At 39.5% G+C, this 19,893-nt stretch overlaps 1 protein-coding gene across 1 annotated transcript; it reads right to left on the bottom strand.

Moving 5' to 3' along the window:
* Positions 1-4,559: 4,559 nt before the first annotated feature.
* On the bottom strand, positions 4,560-19,634 carry ISOC1 (isochorismatase domain containing 1). The gene is made up of 5 exons (XM_058043667.1): positions 19,294-19,634; positions 9,745-9,864; positions 9,374-9,577; positions 8,867-8,983; positions 4,560-4,979 (listed from the first exon to the last, which is right to left on the bottom strand). The coding sequence occupies exons 1-5, from the start codon at positions 19,591-19,593 to the stop codon at positions 4,833-4,835; spliced, it is 888 nt and encodes a 295-aa protein (XP_057899650.1). The 5' UTR covers positions 19,594-19,634; the 3' UTR covers positions 4,560-4,832.
* Positions 19,635-19,893: the final 259 nt, after the last annotated feature.

Raw genomic sequence — 19,893 nt, 5'->3', positions numbered from 1 at the left:
GATGGTCCTGGCATTGATGTTTCTTGTCACCTTTCACCCATGCATCAAGCAGCTCACTGTTATCAGCACCAAAAGAGCTGGCTGTTGCTAGCAAACAACACAGTAATCAATACATTCCTTGGAAAAAAGAATTTTTACTAGCAACATCCAGCAGGGTTATTCAATGTGACAAACCCCCAAGATTTTCAGTGCCTGAGTAGAAATGTAAGAAAACTGAACAATGCCACCATGCACATACACACGCAAACAGAAGATATATAATGGCTGAAATTCCTCTAAGTTTGTGGGTCTTAAGCTATCCAGAGACCTAAAGTGGAAACACTGATGCCACAAGTTGACTAAATGCTTTGCTGAACAGTTAGCTTATTCCCATTAGCAAAGATTCCTACTTTATGAAGTCTTCCCTGTCTGCAGTACCTCAATTCAAGTCCCTTTGAAATTATTAACATACCAAATGAAATCCTTACATTCTGAATCAAAAACTGAAGGTCAGAATGCTGCCATATAGCACAAGCAATACCTGTATTGGGAACATCAGTGCCAAGTATGTGGTGATCTTCAGTCTTTCTCCAAAGCCTTCTCCTTCATTTGATAGCAGAATATTTGCCCTTCCAGGCAGCAATTTTTGTGCTACTTAGGGCCAAAATATGCTTAGCAGTCTGCTTTTTGGACAGTTATAATGAAAACAAGGTAAAATCAGCACAGGAAGAAAATGAAGGGCACAGTAAGATAGAGGCAATGACTGCTGTGACCTACCCAGTTTTTGAAAATCAAGGTATGTAACTCTGTATTAGCAATGTTCCGGCTTCCTAACACCCCTACGCAAAAAAAAAAAAGGCAAACCAGTAATAATTAGAAAACTTTTTCTTTCCCATTTTGCCTTTGCACTTCACCATCTATTCTCTATTAACTGCTCTCTTCATTTGTTTGCTCAATCTTCTCTCTTGAGCAGATAAAAAGGTTTCATTAAAGTAAAGCCTAATGCTGTCAGTGGCAGGAGAGCTGCCAACCCTGGCGGTTTTCATAAGTCCATTAAGCTGACCTAAGCATGCTAATACTTAATAAATTCCCTCCATTCACAGCAGTCCTTTGCAAATATCCTTTTATCTCATATGGAAAACTAGGTTAGGCGATGCAAATGAGTAATAAAGGACCAGACCCCACATTTTGGGGTGTATTTATGTATACACACATTTGCACCTAAGAGGGGAAGCACATACAATCAATTGCAATCTCTGATGTACCAGAAGTACTAATTGAGATTACAGAAAGAGCTAACAACAACTTGATATGAGTATTCAAATTACTAAGATGAAAATGGCACTGGACAAACAAAACAGATCTTTTTTTCATGGATTTCCTTCACTAGTTCATTTGTTGAGCAGATTTTCTAAACCTTTTTCAAGGACATCTGCTATACCTATTCAGTACATTTCATCTCTAGTTTATCCAGCAAGCCAAATAACCCCAAACCCCAGATTCTAAAAATCACGGCCATCTTCTGCCATTACCAGTTAAAGTGGAAAAAAACCACTTGGAAGAACAAGTGGACTGCAAAGCACCACCAGTCAGCATCATCCCTTACCAAAGGAAAAGCGTTTAACATCATTTGTCACTATCCAGAGGTCCAGGAAAAACTTTTTAATTAAAACAAAGCTTTTAAAGCAACAAAGTATCTAGCCTTCATCTCTTCCTTAAGAGAAAAAAAGTCTGCAGCAGTAGAAAATGACTGACTGGAATTCTCTCCTTAAAGGCTAATGTAATTGTTCAGATAAAGTAATAAATATGGGGGCATGGTGTGGAGCGGAGAGAGAGTTTCCTATGTCTAATAAGAAATGTACTCAATAAGCAGCAAGATTTAAGTAAACATGTGCCTGACAGCTATTAACAGACAAGTGCAAAAATGATGGTGAAACAGTCCAACACCATAATTTCTTCAGCCATAATAGAAAACATTAACTCACAACAGCTGATATTTTATTCATTCTCTGTTTTCAGGTTTTGCAAAGGTTACTGGAAACCGTACTCAGATTTAGTTCATACAAAATTATAATGCACATGGAAACATAATAAAAGGACCATAGTTCTGTGAATAAACAGGATGACATTTTAAACACAAAACCTAAACTGTCCTAATAAGAATAAAATACTCATCTTGTAAGGATCTAGCAAATTAAAACTAATCACACATATATCTTGCTATACTTAATGCAGCATTTATATCAGCTACTGCAGCGAGGTAAACAATGTATTAGCAACCTTGCACAGGACCAGAACTCCTACAAGGGAAAATAAACCACCCTTCTCCATCAAGAAGTGTCTTTCTCCTTCCCCAAGAAAAGAGAAATGATGCTGAAGCCACCTAGAGCAGGTGACAATTGTACTCCTTAGCCATAGCTGTGGTGAAGTTTTCAAATAAAGAAAAGCTTGACAGAGAGCTTCTTCACCATCAGCTGAGTATACCCTTAAGCAATCCTCCTCCACTTTACTTCATTAATTTATTTCCTATCCTCGCAGAACAAAACAGTACTTACTCAACATAGCGTAATAGCCCACAGGCCTCTTCTCTAACGACTCATTTCTGCTGTTCTGCTGCATTGGAACACCCACTTGTCACACAACAGAAAATATGAAATATGGATGCGTTGAGAGCAGTGAAGAAGCAAAGGAAATTTTGTCCCGTGAATAAACTTACTTTAGGTAAGAGAAACATGGCAACATTTTTTTCCTCTTCTTTTTAAATAAACACTCATACAATCTCATCTGAATGACCCACGTGATGCTGAATGATGCATCCATCTAACAAAAGACGAATGTATTTCATCCCTAAATTCACATCTAAGAGCTCCATTTTATAAGATAACCCTGGGTATTTCTGAATTTCTGAAAAGAGAAATGTAAATGAAGATGCAACATCTGTCCTTTGACTTACTTTTCTATGAAAGTGGTAAAATTTTAGTAACAATACCATTACCTCTTAAAAGTCCATGCATTTGTTTTTGAAGCAACTGATAGGGTTTCAAAAATAAACGTGGGAAAAAATGCTACAGTTTTTCCTCCAATTACTGTCTCCTGGTACCATCAACACATAATGGTAAGAACGGCAATAAACTCATTATTTCATAAGATATTTACAGTATTTTTGTGCACAGCTGTTGATTTGATTTATTTAAGTGAACTTTGTACTGCTAAGAAACACAATTAATATACGAGGAAAGAAGGTTAAAAGTAGGTCAGCGATAGAGCAAGCGTTCTTAACCCAACCAGCATTCCAGCCTCCAGCTTGAAGCATGTTAATTCCTCATATTCTAGAGTGTTAAATAACACTGTAACTAGATGTTGAAGACAAGAATCATTCAACATTATCCACCCTTGATCTTTACACAAAATTCCCATGACATCCATAGAACTTCTACAGCTGTACAAACTAGAATAAAGTCCATGGCAAACACAGCTTTCAGGATTTGCTCTACAATAAATATCACAAGCAAAAAAGAGACAGCAAATGTTAACTTTTTATTTCTTTTGAACATATAAAGGTTATATGAAATAATTGAAATTATTTTTATTTATGAAACAATTCTTTTAGAGCCATCTTGTGGGGAAAATAAGCAATTTAAAACAATACACATACTTTAATAGCTTTTCTACCAAAAAGATCAGTGGTTATGTATGACATCTTCTAGTACTCTTTAAAAAAAATAAATGTCTCAGGCACACTGTAAACTTTATACAACATTGTTTAATCCCCTAGAACATGAAGGAAGTGCCTTTATGAATAATCACTTGTTAAAAGATTAGTTCTAGATAGAAAAAATATATATCATAATGTTAAAGATGCTATTTTTCTGAAGAAAAATTTTAGACCAGATTCTATTCACACTCCACCCAACTACAGACCACAAAAAAGCACGAAAACCAGAAGAGGCTAAACCTTCTTTCAGAGCCCTCTTGAGTAAATTAGACAGAATTATTCAATCTAACTAAACAGGGGGTAAAACAAAGCAAAATAAATCTAAACATATTAGTAGATTTAGCAAACGAACCTGTAAAGTTTTCATTATTAAACATCCTTAGCATTTCCAATTTAAAGCTTTGGTAATATTCCTAGGTTCTGAAGGAGTTTACACCAGTTGTTTATAAAGAAGTCATTACACAACAGTCTTCTGTTTGTATACACTTAAGGAAAGTACAGCCTTGGACAGTCAATTTCAGTATAATCAGAAGTCATGATGCAGACTTCAGCTACCTAGGGCAATCAAACATCAGCTCTGCTTGACTTATGTGTCTTGCCTCAAAGTGCTTAAATTTTATCCTAGAGAACAAAAGCGCACATATAGGTCATATATCTTACTCAGTTTTAACTTTTGCCCTAATAAAATACTTCAATTATATAGAACATTAAAGCATATCACATCACATTTATCCAACAAGTAATTATCTTCTATTAATACAGAAGTAAAACAGGACATCACAGAACAACTGCAAAGCACACAATCAAGGGGTGTCACAGAAATATGCATTTTTTTGAGCTGTTACAATCAGTGTATAGCATAGACTAGCAGGCACCTCTGTTAATTTATTTTTTTAAATAAAGAAATTTGACAACAAAAGGGTCCTATGATACCTGAAACTTCTGACAGCTGTAACTAAACAGAACACACTTGCACCCAGACATATAACCAGACAATTTTACTAAGGCAAGTACAAGTATGTAAATTTTTATTTTTACACTCCTACCAGACTTCGAGTGAAAGAACATATATGTGTGCACTTATAGCCTTCCTTCCTCTGTAAAGAGGACAGTGAGATCTGCTTCCTCCATACCTGCTTTAAACTTTGGAAAGGAGCCCTGACTCAGGGGCACTTGCCTTAATGAGATTTTGAATTTCTTTGAATTTCGGATGTTCTTTATCAGCTACCAGCTGCAGCAATATCGCTTCGCTAGTAGTAACTATAATTCCAGTACGTGCAAGACGCTGAAAAATAAAAGAGCAGAGAGAAATCATGTAAGGTATTTGCAAATGTGAATGAGTGGATTTTGAAAGAAAAGATAGATAGCATTTTTAAAAACATCTCTTATTAACAAAAGCACTGCCAATTCCATTCCAGCATTTCTTAGTGGTATAATTTATAAAGCTAGGATGAAAAACTGACAGGGTTTAGACTTTCCTATGGCAAAAGGCTGCCCTGGATTACAAATAAGGCTTTCTACTTAAAGTAGATTCTTTCCCCAAGTCAGATTTAATAGGCAGCAGCCCCACACATCTTAGTAACAGCCCCTTCCCCCTGCATAACCCAGAGGACAGCTTTCTTCACTCTCATGCAGATGAAAGGCCTGGGGAAAAAAATAAAATAGCAAGGTCCAACCGAACAGCATTAAGAAAGAAATTATAACAATTTCTCTCTCAGTCCTTGTTATGTACAAATACTTCAGCTTTTGGACTACAGAGCACACCTAGTAGCAATAATTTCTGGAAAAAGAGGAAAAATCTCTTCTACAGACATTATAAATCATACTGGTACGACAGCAGCTCTTTTTAAATGATGTTTCATTACAGACAGTAACCCCAGTCAGTTCTCACAGGCTATAGGATAAAATATACAGCTGCAGAGAAAGGAAAACCAAAAGAAGTCTGCTAGATCTTGTAAGTGTGCAACTCAGCAGGGCTTGGGCTTCACGTAGCCCAAGGCACAGGACTTACTGTAAAGTTACTGGACTTTTAAAAATGTAGTTGTTGCTTACATAACAAAGTTACCCTCACCAAAAGCTTATCAACCCATGTCGCCCATCATCTTCCCAGCCATCATACAGATGCTTTGGCAGTAAACCTCTTCACAGAGCCAGCTTTCCCTCCCTCATCCTCGACTCAGCTGCATGCTCCACCAAATGGGAGCAGGGTCTAATGGGATCCTGAACGGGCTAAGGGAGGGCTAGCGGCAGAGAACAGACAATATGTACATACAAGTTTCAACTGTAATCATTAAAGCAAAGAGAAGCTCCAAACTCTCTAGCTCTTCAATTACAAACCACCTGATGGGTGAAAGTTACTAACTTTAAGGGACCAACAAGTAAAGTATATGTATCTACAGCCTACATAACAACAAACTAACAACATTGGATTTACTGAATTCAATACTTCCTACTTGCCATTCTTTCCTCAGCTCTCCTACTCAGTATAACCATATTTGTTAAACTTCACATGCATACAAAAAATAAAAATAGAAAAATTAATATGAAATATTATAGCAATGTTTTGAACGTGAGCCTCTTCAAGAATACAAAGGTTTTGGTTTTAACTAGCATGGATGAGAAAAAAAATCTAGACCCTTAAAAATCATTTCTGTCTGTGAAATGTTGGTTGAAAAGAGAGAACACCTTCTCTTTAAAAGCAAAACACACCGTAACATGTCAAAAGAGGCTGACATTGACTTGTATCTTCTCTAGGACTAGATATTATTTTTATAAATTTTAGATTAGCAGAAAATAAGAGATGCGTTTGCTAAGTATATTAGATGATTTCTAAGGAAATCACAAGTTTTCTTAGAAGAGAGTCTTTGGGAAGGAAAGTATTGACAGTATGTTGCATCCACACTGCAGAAAAAACTAGAAAAGACAAAGAACAGAAAAGAAATCCAGCAGGAGCAGATGAAGCTGTCTCAATCTGAGACCAAGCACTGGTATAAGATATCTTCATCAGACAGGGCAGATTCAGAATAGTCACATCCTTGAACTTTTGGGCTGAGTTATTTCATCAATGAAAATTTCAAGATTTTTTTTGTTTCTGAGGGGTTTTTTAACTAGAAGTTGTTGCCTGCTGTCATTTTTAAGCACACAACAGAAGTGGAAACAACCTGTTATCCAAGCAGACATGAACGCTTTCATTACCAATTAAGTCAAATTGCACCTCCTAGTACACCACTCAAATATTTGTATATTCATCACCAGTACAATCAAAACACATGCTATGCGATGGGAAATGTGGAGAACTGAAGGGGCAGGTGGGACCAGATGGGAGTTATTTGGGGCTGCTGTGGTTATCACTGCAAAGTTCTCTTTATTATTCCTGAAAGATCACTGTGAATAGAGAAGGGCTGTGTTATTGTGAAAAGGCAAATGTTACATTCATCTTCCCAGGAAGGTACGGAAAAGGGTCCAGGAACACTGGTCAGTAAAACTCACCTCAGCTCACCAGCTTGCGTAAGTTTGCACAAGAGACAACGTTAAAATCATTTATTAAAAGAATGTGACTAGGAACTGTGAGCTGTATGGTGAAACTAAAGCAGGATTATGCAAGACTTTGGTACGTTGCCCACCCCCCCCATAATGCCACAGTCAATCGGCATTAAGGACATGTCCAATACATGTCCGTTTCTCCTGGTCTCCTCCTCCCAAGCATGCCCATGTCTTGCTTGCTCTAGCCCACATCCCTTGGTAGCACTTTTAAGTGAGGCTCTGTAACACAAGAAGCAGACAATGTTGGTATGTGCTGCTGCCATGTGCAGCAGAAAAGGTGTTACTGCTGGCTCAACTCCACATGGCAAGCGTTGGCTCACTCATATTGTAATGACTGACAACACAAGAGACTACAGAAAAATGCTTTCTTTTGCTTCCTGAGAACACATTACAAAGGTGTACCAAGAAGTTACCAAAAATGGAAAAATTTACAGCTTTTGCAAGCAATCACACTTCTAAGATCAATACCTTTTAGCCTAGAAAGTAAAGCAAAGCTAGCTAGTCACTGTTTTAACCTTTATTACATTGGCCCAACTTCTATGCTTACAGACACATTGTAAGTAATAAATGTACAAAAACATACACAATAAAGCCATAATAAGGTCACAATAAGGCCAACAGATTTCAGGTTTTCTGTATTTGTTTTGTCTCCTACTGCTGCTGCACCATATTGATTTGGGAAGTCCATGACTTCAGTCACTCCTGTACTCTGTGTGTGTCCCTATGCTCTATGTGACAGTTGACATTAGGTTTCCACTTTATCAAAGTCACGGGTTTCATCAATCACTGTGTGCTGGGGATTTCTCTTTAGTCTTTAAGAAATTAAGTCTTCTCAAAATCTATGAAAAAGCATAACATGCTGTGGTTATCATTAGTTTCTACTTCAAATAATTATTAGGGCCTGAGGCAAAAAATTGCAATACTTAATGTATGTATCGGGTTTTGACTTTCAACAGTGATGCCTGTAGGCAAATTAGGAGTACACCATCAAAAAATCATTTTAATGAATTTGCTACAACATAGTTGTATGTGCTTTTAAATCTTCTTGCTACATTTATCTCCACTTTCTCAACATTTAGTTTGCCTAAGCTCCTAAAAGCAGGGGGGAGGGGAATCTTTACTATAATCAGGGTCTTGCGATTAAGCTTTAATTTGCACTGATGAAGAAAAGCAGGAGGAGGGACAGAGGTACAAGGAGATTTGAACAGGATCACATACTGTATTTCGTTGCACTTCAAGAATTTCCACACCTGAATAAAATACTCTTTGGAACAACGAAGCCAAAAGCTTTATAACGCTTTTACTCTGCTGTAGAGATAACACTGCATAAAGGGACATGCTAAAATACTAATGTCTATACAGAGCAATCTATATTGTATGAAAAAATCACTGCTAAATTCCAAACATTCCAAACTGGGTTATGCATATTAAATTATAATTCAAGGAGATTAAAAAAAGCCAGTACTTTTTCTCCATTTTCAATGCTATTTTAAGAATCAGAGTACTCATCTCTTCTCAAATCTAATTTTATCCACTGCTTTGTCCATAGAAATTCCTTGTTAGCCTACAATAAGCAGAGAACTTAATATACCAACCCAAGGTGAAGAAAGCCTTGCCTAAGAAACTTACTTCAAGAGCAAACATTCTGTCCATCATACTTCTTGAAGAGGTGGCGTCAGCTACAATATGAACTTCCAGACCTCTGCCAATTAATTCCAATGCTGTTTGCTGGATACAGACATGAGTCTACAGGGGAGAAATCAAAGGTAGAAAAGCCACCAACAAACCATTATTATGAAATGAAAGTCACACAATCACAAAGTAGAGTACATAATTAACTAGAGTTCAAATACGCATTTTTCTACCCCTGGCAGTATGAGGGAACTCAATATGCATTTTAAATGCCAGTTAAGATTGTGACAAGTGCCTGTAGTTTATAAGTATCTCATCTCAAATTCTTTAATGAGATAATATTAATGACAACACAAAAATAATTTATTCTGTAGAGGATATCTAAGCTCTAAGTACTATAAATTATATAAACTGAGTTGGTTTGCTTTAATTACACAAAGTGAGGCCCCTTTGATGGCCCATAAACATTACCATAAACCAGTATCAGAATGGCAATACGCCTACCTCTACTCCAAAGAGGACAATACTCCGGACGCCAGGGATCTCTGCTAATGCTGCTTCAACTTCTGGCAGCACCATTGAAAATTTTGTCTTGGGAAGCACAAGTTTAGCTCCTGTTAAATCAATTTCTTGCACAGTGCTGCCAAGACCTTTAGGATACTGTTCAGTGACAATAACTGGAATTCCCAAGAGCCGTGCACCTTGGAGCTGTAAGAGGACAGAGAGGAAAACATTTTTAAAAAAAAGAAAAAACAGAAAAAGTAGAAAAACAATAACAAAGACATTGTTGTTACCTAATACTAAGTAATAGTTAGACTGTATGTAAAATAATAAAAAAAGTTTGCAACGAGTGATCAGAACTCACTACAACATACCAGTCGTTGGCCCACGCTGATGATATCACCAAAGTATTTGATAGCAGGCCGGAATCGCTCTTGCATGTCACAGCAGAAAAAAACAGTGCTTGAGGGTGTCAAGTTGCCCAAAGTAGTAATCTGAAAAAAAAAGAAAAAAAGGTAATGTTTTCCATGGCAGTGGATATCCCTTCAGAAATGTAGCACAATGAGGAAGAGTTTGCAATACATCTGCTAGATTATGGATTTATGTTACTTTGAGTCAAAATAGGAGACAAGTTTTTCAAGCTTGATTTTGATATGTTTCTGAAGTAAAATGAATAGCTGATACTGAACAGTACGGTAGAGTCATCAATATATAATCACAATTTTATTAGGTGGGAAGCATAATTCCACATAAATGTACATGGATATTTCTGAACTCTGAAGGGGGGCAGAGGAACACACCACCTAAATCATAACAAAAAAAAAAAAGTACCAAAAGCAAAATTACACTCTTCAAAGTCATTTTTAAATCCACAATTCTTGGAACTGAAATAGACCCAGGATACATTAAAGTTTAAAAACTTCATACTTCCACTTGCTTTCAAATATTGTATGTGTATATATATTCAATACTTCCATTGTGTAGTCAATTTGATTTGTCTATGACATCTTTTAGCACAAGTCTGATGAAAGCCCAAGGCTAGAAAGAAAGTAGAGGAGACTGTAAATATTAGAAACCAAACTGAATGCATTTTAATGACAAAAGTAATCTCCTAGAGTTTCCCTCATACAAGATACCAAGTAGGGTGGAAGGCAGGGGATAAGAAAAATAAACCAAATACTTAACTTTCTTACACTTAGAAAGAGTGCTTTGTATTTTTATAGATAAATTACTTTCACTACCTGTCGAACCAAAGTATAGGGCTTCAGATGGAAGCCACAGGGAAAGAAAAGAGCTACATACTGTCATTCAGTTGTAAGGCAACTCAAGAGAAATTACATCCATTCAGGAGCTTTTCAGCAGACAGATAAATCGAATTGAATAAAGAGCTTCTGGGAAGTACCCATTAATTATATACACTTCATTTCCTGCAATCTGAGGTTGTAATGTTTTAAACTGAAAGAAAATTACAAAATCTGTAAAAGAATGTATTTTGGAAGAGTGCAGGTGTATTAGGTTAATGTGACAAGGTTTTGGTTGTGGGAGGAGACTGTAAGGGTGGCTTTTGTGAGATGCCAGAAACAGCCTTATGTCAAGAGAGCACTAATGCCAGCTGAATCCAAGACAGATCTATTATATCAGTGATGCTGGTGACAACTCTATGCTAACATATTTAAGAAAGGGTAAAAAAACCCCACTGTCCAACAGCAGCTGTGAGAGGAGGGTGAGAATATGTGGGAGAAAGAACACTGCAGACACCAAGGTCACTGCAGAAGGAGAGGCAGGAGGTGCCCCAAGTGCTGGAGCAGAGATTCCCCTGCAGCTCCTGGTGCAGACCAAGATGAGGCAACTGTGCCCCTGGAGCTCATGGGCTTCCATAGTGGAACAGAAATCCACCTGCAGTCCATGGAGGACCCCACAGCAGAGCCTTGAAGAAAGCCTGCAATATGCCTTAAAGAAGGCTGAGACTCTGAAGAGCCCCGCTGAAGTGACTCTCTGAAGTGAACTGTGACTCTCTAGAGAGGAGCCCAAGCGCAGAATGTTTGGGAAGGATGCATATTTGGGAAGTTACATTACATACTATCTCACACAGGAGGGACCCCTCTCTGGAGCAGGGGAAGAGTGTGGAAAGAATGAGTGGGAGAGGTGAAGTTTTATGAACTGACCACAAACCCCATTCCCCACCCCTCTGTGCTGCTTGAAGGGAAGAGGTAGAGAAGTTGGATCTAGAGCTAAACCAGGGAAGAAGGGAGGCATAGGGAAGAGGTGTTTTTACATTTGTTCTTATTTCTGATTATTTTACTTGGTTATTGATTAGCACTATATCAAACTGATTTCCCCAAGTCTGGTTTTTCTATTATGGTAATTGGCAAGATTCCTCTCTGTCCCTATCTTGATGCACAAGCTTTGTCATATTTTCTCCCCTCTGTCCTACTGAGGACAACTGATGGAGCAGTTTGGTGGGCACGTGGTGGCCAGCCAAGGTCAACTCACCACAAAGGAACTGGGAATTGATAAATATTCATTACAAAACTTTCACTGATTCAACACGTCTCCAGAGTAAAATGATGCTGATCTCAATTCCCAAGGCCATGCTTAATAATAGCAATGCTTAAACATATGCAATGGCCTGTTCAAACTGTTGGGAAAATTACCTGTATGCTAACAATTGCAAATACTAAATTTCCTCAATTCTCAGATTCATTACACCTCTACTGCCAAAGCAGCAAGCATTCATAGACATGGTTCCTCCAGTCCTTGTGAGCCAAACAGCAACACTTCTAATACTAGCAATTACAGAGGCAAACGCAGTAACCACCACAGTGCAGATGATGTAACACTGGGCTCACTGATACCACAGGAAGACAGAAGAGCATCACAACAGGCATTAGGGAAATCTTTTTCACCGGAAGATACAGCTGTACTGAAAAAATTTACCACAGATGTGAGATTTTCAATCCTATGAGATTTTCAGTATTCAGCAATGCAGCAGCTGATTTGATCAAGGGGCCAGGGAAGGCAGCCTCTAGATACTTTTCCCAAGTAACACTTCTGCAATTCTACAGCAGGTAATAAATGAGGTCTGGGACCAAGAAAGATTGGACATAAAATTAAATAACCACCTTGTTCTTGAATACCATCCATCATACCCCACCATTTGCCTGAACAATGAAAAAAGGCAGTCGGCAGGCAGTATTAATGTACAATTCAACACCACAGGAAACACATACTGTGACCCATTCCAGCTCTGGCACTTACTACCATCACAGAAGTCAATCATGACATTTAACTTTCCTACTGCTCAGCAATAAAAACAGAAAAATTGGAATAAACAATACTTATAAGTGTGGTTCCTACTCATAAAATGTGCCATTTTGTCTTAGCATTTATATGACAAGCAAAGACTATAAACTTTCTCCTTTAAATCTTCCCATCACTTTAACAGCTGCACCAGAGGAGGTTAAGGTTGGACATTAGGAAGAATTTTTTCACAGAAAGGGAGAATAGATATTAGAATGGGCTGCCCAGGGAGGTGGTGGAGGTGCTGTCGCTGAAGGCATTGAAGGAAAGACTGAAGGTACCATTTGATGCCATGCTCTAATTGATATGGCAGGGTTCAGTCACAGGCTTGACTCAATCTCAGAGGTCTTTTATAGTCTACCTGATTCTGTAATTCTGTAACTTTTTAACATCTGTCTGAACCACAAACCATCATCAACTACAGAATGACCAATGTGAAGTTAATCTACCGCCTTGATATGCACCTTCCTCTGCCAGTGCAGCAGATGGCACCACCACCCCTAGCAGAGGAACAAATGTGAAGAGAGTTGGAAAGTCTTCAAGAAGCAGCATAGTCTTGCCCTACAGAAGGATCAAACAAACATAAATAATATTCTTCACAGATGACCACATGGTCTGATCCATCAGAGACAGAACTCTTGTAAAACCCATCCCACAGCTCTGTTACCTTTGCCTTTCAGTGTTTTCTCATCCATAGCTCCTTTGCACACATGTATGAGTACTACTTCCAGTTAGCTCCACAGTGAATTTGAAACACAAGCGCATTACAACCCTCCTTCACATGGATAACCATGTCCAAAACTTATTACCAGACCTTAAGAATCAGACCTTTAGGTCTCCCTTTAGGCCTTCCTTTCCCACTCCTCATTCTAAAATGTATCGAATGCTTTTAGTATTTCTTCCTACAAATTGTTTTCATGGTCCTCCCTGGGGTAGTTTTCAAACTGCAGTCTGGAACGAAGCACTCAATACTACTATCACAACAGTGTTTCTCTGACCATACTACTTCACGGCTCTAGCAGGGCCTCAAATATCAGCCAATTCACAGACCGTCCAGGCCCTGTTTATTCTGTACTTTTCAGTACAGTATTTGCTCTTTTCATAATGGACGATACTTTGACTCCTGAGTACATTTTAGACTTATAAATCATCCCCTGAACTCTCCCTCATCTACTGTTTGTATAGCTGATTATTTCTACATTGCTACTTCCATTTTGAAGTGCATCTTATTGCACCCTGTTTTTCCAGCTTGTCCTGAAATACCTGAAGTCTGCTTTTTCAGATGCTTGCAGCTCCTTCCAGCATGGGATCTTCTGCAAAAACAGTATTTGCCCTATGTTTTGTCAAGAAGAACAATGGAATAATTAAAAACAGTGGATTTGAAAGCCATTTTATAGAGCACAATTAAATTTTATTCTGATTTGACAGTGAAGTGCAGAAGAAAACTGACTGTGTTTCAAGCCACAGAGTATTCTTACTATAGACTTCCACAGAATCTCATGTTTATGTCAAGAAGCACTGGGAGCTGGAGCAAAAGCACTATATCTGCTTTTCTTTACTGTCAAGTTGGTTTCATATGATTTAATTTATGCCTTCAGATTCATGCCAGCACCTCTCTAAAATAAAGTTGTGTCAACTGTATATTTGCTAAATAAAAGCTTTTACAAAGTCTAACACAAATAATTTGTATATTGATTTTTCTATTTATTTCTGATTAGCTTGCAATCTGAATTGTGGCAGAACAAGAGGAAACTGGAAGAGAAGCTAACATCAAAGAGTCGACACTTGCTGGTGTTACATGGAAGACCAGATGTAGGCAGTGCAGAGTGCAGCAGAAAGCAGTTTGAAAGTCAGTTTCATAAATAGTAGATAACAGAGTCCATAAATACATTCATGTAAGCATTTGCTATGTATAAAGGAAAGGTTTAGTTTACTAGTTAGTTTACTAGTTCTTTAGTGTGCCACATAAATCCTACAACTCACTTGCTTTCAATGCCATCCTCCCCATCTACAAGAATGCTGTGACACTTCCACTTCACATCTGGCAGTGAAAATCACCCAGATCTCCCCAGTGCAACATCCCAAAGAGCTGGGGTGAGGGCAAAACTACACCTAAACATCAAACCTGGGCTGGCACATCAACACCTGTTTGACTTCGCTGCAGAAAGTGGCAAGCTGGGCAAGGACTGTGAGCCACTGCAGCCACACAGTATCTGCCTGAATCCACCCTGCATATTACATCTACTCAGCCCCAATACCATTAAACAACTTGAACTCAAAAGTAAAAAAAAAAAAAAAAAAATCAAAACCCAAATGACCTGAAGTTCACCTGAAGTACATAAGCACTTCCACTTGTTGCACTTCATTTCTCTTAGTTAGGATTTTATGTCCTCCAGCTGAAGGTTACCCACAGCACAACCAGAATAGGTACATCAAATGGTCAAGTAACCTGATGCAGCTCTTTTACCCAGCTAAAGAAGTCATCTCTAGGACCTTGTCCAGACCAGGATTTAAAGGTATGCTGTCACAAGTCACATACAGCTTTAAATCCTACCCTAGAAAAGACCTAGGTGGGAAAGGAGAGGTGCTTTTTCACATCTATTTATCATCTCTGCTGATTATTATTATTATCAATCAGACAAAAATGTGATTGAGATGAAGTACTATAATTATAGGTTCAGCTTTACAAAAATATTCACATATACTGACTGGCTTTTTACCTGTCCTTTACCTGTTCAAAGTCTGGGAAATCATGAGACTGACAAAATTAATTTCCTCACAGTATTTGTAATGAACAAGAAACTGGAAGCAAAGAAATAACCCCGTTTGACATCACTAGTGACGTCATAAATCTCATGTCACCTACTAAATGTTACATACTAAAAGGGCAGACTGGGGGATGCTGCAACCTTGGTATTTCAAGAATGGCACAAAAGAGACAACAACAAAAAGAAGCTACCACCTTTTCTTCTGTACTTCTTAAAGAAAATTGGTAAGATTCAGTTGTACTTTGCTGCCTATATTTCAAATGTAAAAAAAATGAATAAATTCAGTTTGATGTATTTCAAGAGAAAAACAGGTAAAAAATATTTCAATTTAGAAACATAAATATTTATCTTATGCTAAGCTAATGTGCAGCCTTTTACATGTATTTCAGCATTTAAAAAGGACAGATTTAGTTAAAATAACACATGACATACATAAAACTAATGTAGTACAAAAGTCTTCAGCAAAATTTAAAATTACTAAAATGCTTGTTACAGAGTAAAGATATACAAACAAGGAGTCTGGATTTGAGAAACAAATTCCTCTTTCAGTATTTTCAGCCCCTTTCCTCCCCCTTCTTTAAGGTCCCACATGCTGCTTTTCAAAATACTTATTTATTTAGGAATGTAACAATTTATCAAAAATTTTAATTTCACCCTAAAACCCCCAAATAGAATCCCTGCAATTTATGCTTTGGCTTTTCCTGCTCTTCAGAAAATGGACTTGGGTTACTGAGTTAGTTAGTTCTAGCTCCAGACTATCTGAGCAATATCAGGTATATGCAATAACAGCGAAAATATGTGTATTAATTGCTATATTTCATTTAGCTTATCATTCAGCAGAAGTTTTTTCAAGACAGATATGCCTGAGACACCAACCTCTCTCAAAAAACTAACCTGAAAGAGATGTACTTTTATGCAATGGTTTCAGCAATAATTTTACCCTTTTAGCTTCAGTATCTTAAGGTTTACCAGTTTGTAAATACAGAGTACAAGTCCTCCTGAGGAGAAGCCACCTTGAAGTTATGACAGTAACTGTGAAATAGCCTCTCTAGCTGCCTAAACTGCTCTATTACACAGCTGTAATGTGCATATTACAGCCGTCTTTTCTTTGGATATCACCAAAGTCTTTTTCCTTATTTCTCTCCTCCAAAAGCAGCTACAACAACACTACAGGAAAATACAATAACTTTTGTAGCACTATTCAACTGTATGTAGAGGTGATTAAAATGGTCCTGCATTGCCTCATCCAAACTACAAATGTTATAGTCTCCCATTAAGTCTCTCTATAAGACTTAAAATTTATGAAAAGCAGATGCAGTCCCTCCGTTTGAGAGAGGCCTGAGGAAAGGTCCCTCTCCTCTGCATGTCTGGGGTGGAGAAGATCCAAGTTGAGGAGTGGCAGCCAGGCAGAACATCACAGTGCAGTGCTCCCCACCAGCCTGCCTAACGCTGCACGGCCATCAGAAGCTTAAGTGACTGTTTCGTGTCAGCACACCTGGACCAAACAAACGTACATATATGAGGATGGTGAAAAGGCATAAAACAACAAAAGAGCAAATGTCCCTGTACAGATCAAGCTTTGAACTGAGTTCATGGAGTGGCTTTCCAAGGGCAGCATATGGTAATTCCTCCATGAGATTACTGCTCCCCTGAGCTGCAGGGACAAGAAATTGAAACAGACCAGTTGAATATCATTTGATGCTGACATTCTGTGAGCTATTATACCAAAAGGCATCCTTCTATGACAGGCCTGCACAGGAGTCAAAATGGAAGGACAACATACCACAGATTAGCTGCCTTAAAGGTTAAAATCCTACCTCCAACTAAATGCATACATATACCTCATAAAACATGCATATAAAATCACTGAAATTATTGTCTAGTGATACAGCTGCTAGCACCTCTGAATTTTAAATCAGAAATATCTTTCTAAATATGAAAGTCTAATCACATCAGCAAGCAAAAGTTGTCCCTCTTGAAACATGCATCCAAAACAGGGATTCCACTGACTATGCCACACACAGAGTTGACAAATCAATGTTGTGTGTAACTGCAGATAAATCATGGAGGAAGGGAGGGAGGAAAAGCAGGAGGGAAGGAAAAAAGGGCATATAATAGTGGCAATGCCTGAGTGAATACACAGAAAGTATAATATTCCCATCACTAAGTCCTAAAGGTCTTAAAAAGCTCAGCTGTGTCTGTATCATACCAAATGTTTCTCAAACAAGTGATCTCTGAGCACCTGTCTCTGGCTTAAGGCAAGCTGACTGACATCATTGTGATGTCTCATTTGAGACATCTTCAGCTCATTCACAGCTGCTGAAACATATCAAGGAATAACCCACAAATACCATCCTTTTAATATCAACAGCTGCAACAGAACTGCAACAGTATTGGTGTAAGTAGGCAATCAAATAGGCAATAATGCATAAACTATTGGTTCATCCTGAATCCCTGCAGTCAAAGCCGTATAGCGCATTTGCACCCTGGGAGTGATGCATCCTTGTCTCAGTACTGACCTTTATTCCAAGATGTATGTCCTGCTACAAATGCTTGAGCTGCATTTACAGTTTCAGTGCAGAAGGCATCTGCAAGGGAGTCTTTGCAGAGTAGTGATCTGCATGCACAAATGAGAACCAAATTTTGACCTGAAACACTGTTATATGCCCAAAATACCCAAATTCTGTTTTTAAAATCCTTGCTTTCATGAACATCTATACCAACTCTTTTTGCAAGCCGGAAAGACTGTTCCTTTCCAGTTTTTCTGATTGGGCTCCCACAAATTACAACACAGAAACAGAAAAGTTTTTAAACTGAATATAATGAGTGTATATGATGTGCTAATCATTTATTAAACTAGTTAGCTCTTCTTAACCATTCTTTCCATACCTTAAGTTAAGAATAAAAGATGCCAAAGGCATCCTTAATATGAAAGCAAACAGACCACCTAGAGAGTTTATGCATACAAGACACTATGATTAAGCAGAGTTTACAAACAGGATTAATTACACATTTCTGAAAACATTAAGAAAAGACAAGCAATGTTTCAGCTCTCATGATAACACTTCTCTAACATCTGAGAAGTGTCAGCTAGGCAAAATAAAATTTCCTAATAATAATTTTTTTAAATGTTCAGAATGAAAACAGCAATTATGTGGGGTTTAATCCTGGGGTCTGTTTTGGTTTGTGGGTTTTTTTTAAGTTGAATTCTTCGATACTGGAAAATGGAAGAAGCAATGTGTTTTGAGTGGAAGTATTAGAGCACAACTTGCGCCAATCTCTAGTGGGCATAAAAGTATCTTCATAGGAAAGCACACGTAACTGCATCTGTCTGGCAGTCCGGCTTCCTGGTTTGTGGCTACAGAACTACCAAGCTGTAGACCTGCATATCAGAAAGAGCTTTTTGAGGCAAAGAGGAATACAGAGGTCCTGATGAACTACAAGCCAAGATACCGAGCTCTGGCAGAGCCCACTTTACCGGCACTCTTGCAGTTTCCACCTCGCAGCATTACCCCCGGCTAAGGCCGGGTATGACCAGCCGCCTGATTTAGCGGAGAGCATTGATTACTTCAGCGACCTGACTTGTCTTCCCATTCATGACGCCAACTAAGTTCTGGCCAGCCGAAGGCAAAGCCCGGTTACCACACGCGTGAGGCGCAAAGCGCACCTGCCTCCCCGGCTCGGGAAACCAAAAGTTTCCACGGAGAGACAACTGAGCGCGGGCGGCGGGGACTGCGCCCACGGTCCCAGCCGGCTCCAGGATCCCTCACTTCTCCCGGAAGGGGCCGGGGCTCGCCGCGGCAGGACGGGACGGGCTGCCCGCCCTCACACGCACCTGTGGCGGCCGGCTCTCACCTGGATCTGCAGCGGGACCAGGCGCACCTTGCAGCGCTCGTTGACCAGGAAGCCCTTCGGCAGGTCGATGTACTGGCTCCACTCCTCGGCGAAGAGCTGCACCACGAACTTACGGTGCATGTCTATCTGGTCCCCGTAGAGGCTAAGGAACTTCTGGATCAGCAGCTCGTAGCCGGCGCCGTGGGGCACACTGGAGGGCCGCGCGAAAACCGAGAAGCAAAAAAGGACGGGCACAGAGCCGCCGCCCGCTGGAGCGCAGCTCCCGCTGCCCGGAGCAGCGCCCGGCTCCGCCGCCGCCATCTTCAGGGACCGCCGCGCCGAGCCCCGCCAGCTCGCTGCGGTCCGCGCCACCGCTCCTCCTCCCGCCGCCTCCTCCCCCGCGACCGGCCGGGCGGTGCCGGCGGGCCCCAATCCCGGCTGCGGCTGCTCCTGCTCCTCCTCCCCGCCATGGGGTTCGGCCCTGCCCCGCACCCTCACGGGGGTCGGAGCGGTGCCGGGGTGCCTTCTTCGGGCGGACACGGGGTGTCTTGGGCCGGGGCTTGGTGCTTTCCCTGCTTAGGCGGAGAGTGAGAAGAGCAGCCCCACACGGGCGCACTTGCC

The sequence above is a fragment of the Melospiza georgiana genome, chromosome Z (assembly GCF_028018845.1).
Source record: "Melospiza georgiana isolate bMelGeo1 chromosome Z, bMelGeo1.pri, whole genome shotgun sequence".
Taxonomy (NCBI): Eukaryota; Metazoa; Chordata; class Aves; order Passeriformes; family Passerellidae; genus Melospiza; species Melospiza georgiana.
Note: the sequence above shows the minus strand (reverse complement) of the source record. Positions and strands in the feature narration are given on the sequence as shown.